Here is a 4,678-nt window from a genome sequence, read left to right as displayed (position 1 = left end):
CAGTCTAAAAAATAGTTTTTTCAGTGATTGATAAATAATAACTCCACTCAATGTTTATGTTTGCAAGTGAATGATTAATAACTTTACCCATACATTACAATGGTGAAAACTTCTATTCAATGTTTTGTGATTATGGTAATTATGAAGTCTAAGAGTTCACATTAAACCTGTGAAACAAACATGGTTTCTAGACATATAACAACATTGTTTTTCACAGCTGTTCAGTCTGAACACTCATTCTCACAATGATCAATGTATACTTAGTAGATAGGTTTTTTTAACTATTATTTATATTTCCAATCCTTTGATATATAATGTATCTGAGTTTCTTTGGCATAAAATATGAACAGAGTGGTATACATAAAATACTTAGTATAGTGTAAGCAGAGAAAATCAATAGTCCTACCGCTAAGCAGCATCCACAAAGTATACCATGGCTTACGTGTTCAAAAGGTATTGCGATGAAACATTAAGTGTTCTTATGTGTTATCGGTGTGACCTGGCTCAAGAAGTGGTGGTAGATAGTTTGTCAAGTAACTGCAAACTGTACAAATCTGCTCTGCAACATGGGCAACATTGATTGGCAGGACTCCATCAAGTATCCTGTATTTCTTTATTCTACCGATTGCTCTTTCGAAACGATTTCTGACGGAAGAAATCTTGGCTGTTTCCTCAACCTCTTTTGCAGTCAACTGCTGCCTTGTGCCTTTGAAGGGGGGAAAATTCAGATCGACGCCTGGTGGTAAAATATCCTTTATAGGAAATCCTCTATCTGCCATTAGAATGTCTCTAGGATCAACCAAATCAACAATCCCAGATTGCTGAGAGATGACTTTATCAGAGACTCTTCCTCCCCACAGTTTGGAAATAAAGATAACTTGGCCACTGAGAGACACACCTAAAAGCACTTTGAAAATGTTATGGCGCTTATAGTTCGACCACTTTTCTGACTGAGATTTCATTGAAGATAGCACTTCAATAAACACATCTGTGCAATCAATAATGACTCTATTGCTTGGAGAGCGAGAAAACTCTAATGGCATGTTCCACAACACATCGGATTGTGAACGAAAGGGAAAAATCAGTGTTAGTTCCAGACACAGAAAGTTACTCCAAGTAGTAAAATGTTTTGAAAATTGTCCAATAGATATGTCAAATCTGTCGGACAGATCTTTGACGAATAGACCAACTTTGAGACGAACTAGTACCATAAAAAATTCCTATAAGCCAGTAAGGTTTCTTTTTGGTCCAGGTTTTGTTTGAGGATTTTCCTGATAGCTACGACTATCAGGAACAGTCTTTCATGTCCAGCATTGTAATTTACTCACTTTCGGGTCAAGGTATTCATAAACAGCCATTAAAGCTTTGTAGTTTGGGAAGCCTGTATATAATTGTATGGCACTGTCGTCGTCTTTAAAGTTCTCCACACTGAATTTCTTTCTTTCATTTTCATCTAACTTTTTTTTTAGGCGTCCCACTTCTTGCTTTAGAGTGTTAATCTGAAGAGATTGTTGTTCAATCCTCTCTTCAAGTATTTTTATATAATCTTGCTGCTAGCCAAATGTAACCTTGGTACTAAAAGAAAATGAATACGAGTGCTCTTCCCAGTCATCTATGCATGATTCAATGTCGATTTGAGCTCCTTTCACCATTACTTTGTGATTCTTCTGGACGAGTGTCAGACAACTCGCCCCCTGGACAATTAGCCCCAGACGATTAGCCCCCATTCTTAGTTAATGTATAGGAGAAGTTACGTTCATCTTTTGGTCATTGACTTTTATGAGTTTGTGGCTCCTAAAGAAGGGTTTTTTTTTGTGAATGGCTATCTTTATCAAACTTTACCTAGTTTAATTTACACGGGTTGCACGAGGTGAGGACAGGCCTCCACAAGTTCTTTTGAGTTCCTTTGGCCGTCTTCATATTGAATCCAGAGGTCGAAGAGTCTTCTCTGCATTGTTCGGGTAGGTTGACCGCTGTTGTCTCTCCAGCTTTTGTCTGAAACCAGACGGATCTGCATGGATCAGGATGTACTGAATAAGCCAATACGAGTATCCACAATTGAAAAATCTCTTTTATACACATCGCAAGGATCAAGATTTTTACTTCGAACGAAACACGCCATTTGATTGGAGGAATCGTTAATTTAGAAAACAATGAGCACTGAATTAGGATGAATGAAATGTCTCACGTCAAATTTACATAAGTTCGCACGTTGCGCGTGGGTAATTCGGTAAAAGTTCGCGCATTTTGCGTGGCTTTGAAATAAACAACAAGGAATAAAATGTAGCACCTTGCGCATGGGTTTGAAATAAGCAAACAAGACTAAGTAAACGTTCGCATATTGCGCATGGGTTTTCAATAAGAAAATAGATAATAATTAGTAAAAGTTCGCACAATGCGCGTAGCGAGTTTGAAATAAACAAACGTCCATTGGCACTAACAAGTAGTCGCTAATAAGCTAAAGTTTCGAAGTTTCGTTCCTGCTTTCTTTCCTTCCCATTTAACTTCTCGAAATAAACAACATGACGAAGAAACATTCGTAAAATATGTAAACAGAAGGAACACAGTTCACTTTTGTAAAATATACTTTATAACTCGACACGCACGGCGGAGAAACGTTCGTAAGAAGCAAATAACAAGAACATTGTTTAGTTCAAAAGTCATGATAGGGAAACGTTCGTAAGAAGCAAATAACAAGAACATTGTTTAGTTCAAAATACATGAAAGGGAAACGTTCGTAAGAAGCAAATAACAAGAACATTGTTTATTTCAAAATACATGATAGGGAAACGTTCGTAAAGTAAACAGCAAGAGCATAGTTTATTTCAAGGATGGTGGTTTGGGGGCTAATCGTCCGAAGACTGGGGGCTAATCGTCCGAAGACTGGGGGCTAATTGTCCAGGGGGCGAGTTGTCCGGATACCTTCTGGAATTTCTGGACTTGCTCATAGTGTAATGTTTCTAGACGACGAATTGCTTGAGCGTGATAGCCACACATCGTCAATACTTTCTAGTTCCATTTGCTCTTCATCTGCATCATTCAAACAAGTATTTGCCATCCGGCCTCTGACGAACTAACCAGCGTCGTTTCGGCTTTGGTTCAGAAATAGTCTCCCATGGGAAGATCAAAGGCTCGGTGCTCTTTTGGAGGCGAGATCTTGTGCCGCCGGGAGGCTTGTACATGTCTTCACGTCTAAAATGTTCCTCACAAATTACTGTAAAACTATTAACATAAAAACCATCTCTTCAATGCTTTCTTTTTATCAAGTTACACCATCGATCTCGTTGTAGATTCCTTTGCGGGAACTTGAACATGATAAGTCCGGTTGAAGCGCCATCTTTCTGAGAGTATTGTGCATTTGAGCACCCAAAACAAGCACAATCTAGGCCGAAACCCGAACCTTTTCTCTTTCTTGATTGCGCCATAGCTTTCTAAGACTTATTCCAGCGCAAAGCGAAGTTTTTCAAGCTGTTTCTTTAACTTAAAAGATCAATATTATACACGATACACGAATTTTCTCACTCTTCTTCTCTTTCTACGTAAACATTACGCTGTGTTAGCCTCGTTTCCAATCCGCCCGCAAGCATTTCTCAGCGGTCCTCCAAATGAACACTAAGAGCTCGAAAAGGGAGTGTTGTAATGTTTTCTTCGCCTAGCATATGAGAGAATCGCCCACACTGGGTGTATATTATCCCCTCAGCGAATAGCCGGCGACGAGTGTCTCTGGGATTCTATCTTATTGGTTAAGATTATGTGATACTATCTTATTTTTTAAATTGTGGGATACAGTACTATCTTATTTTTTAAATTAACTCAGCCCTTAGCTAGTTTCCAAAGCCAAAATAGTCGTGATTGACAAATTCCAATAATCAGCAAGACTCTTTATTTGCAGGATTGCTGATTTAAGCAAACAAGAGACTCCATCTAATATTTCGGTAAGGAAGGGTGTCAATCAGCTACAATTTAAAAACCAGGCATCGGTGTATCAAGAAGGACAATGGAGTTGTTGCGGTTTAGATCTCCACTGATGAAGTCGCTTCCGTCCGAATGTGTTGCTGAATAAATGACTATCGCTAAAAATGTAATTTAATGGCATACCGTGATCGTTCAAACCCGATCTAACATTGTAGTGGATGTCACTCTCAGGTTATATTCGTGCGGCACCCGAACTAAATTATCTCTGAGATAGCGATTAAGATGGGAAGGGAATTAACTGGACTGAAATAACTAGAGATTATTCAGAGACCACTGATTTGAATTGACCTTTTCTTTTCTTGTAGCAGTTCAACTGAGTGTTTCCATCAGGTTTGTCGAGTTAAAGTGATGTTTTTCAGTGGCGGATCCAATGGTTTTATAATCGATTTGAATTTGACTTCTAATCAAGGACACTCTTTATTCAACTGCGCATGCGGCACACACAATGTTCGCATTTCCCAAATTAAACTCTCAATGAAGAAAGGTTTTTGACGCCAAACATCAAAAACGCAGCTTTCCGGTAACTTTCAAATGATCAGTTTGAAGGTTTTTCTAGATCTTACCATTTTTACTGACTGCTATTTATTTCTAAACAGTCCTATATCTCGGGGAATCTTTGGATCTAAAGACTGAAAAGCCAGCCTCCAGGTTTCTTATTATACTCACTTTTTAAAATGCCATTCTTAGTATTACAATATTCGCC

General features: G+C 38.5%; 1 protein-coding gene across 1 annotated transcript; it reads right to left on the bottom strand.

The window, feature by feature from the left end:
• Positions 1 to 479: 479 nt before the first annotated feature.
• On the bottom strand, positions 480 to 1,043 carry LOC148742513 (uncharacterized). Its single transcript, XM_088747619.1, has one exon. The coding sequence runs from the start codon at positions 1,041 to 1,043 to the stop codon at positions 480 to 482; it is 564 nt and encodes a 187-aa protein (XP_088603745.1).
• Between the last annotated feature and the right edge of the window lie 3,635 nt (positions 1,044 to 4,678).

This window comes from Stylophora pistillata, chromosome 1, assembly GCF_964205215.1.
Source record: "Stylophora pistillata chromosome 1, jaStyPist1.2, whole genome shotgun sequence".
NCBI classification, from domain to species: Eukaryota; Metazoa; Cnidaria; class Anthozoa; order Scleractinia; family Pocilloporidae; genus Stylophora; species Stylophora pistillata.
The sequence above is the reverse complement of the archived record's forward strand: the minus strand, read 5'-3'. Positions and strand labels throughout refer to the sequence as shown.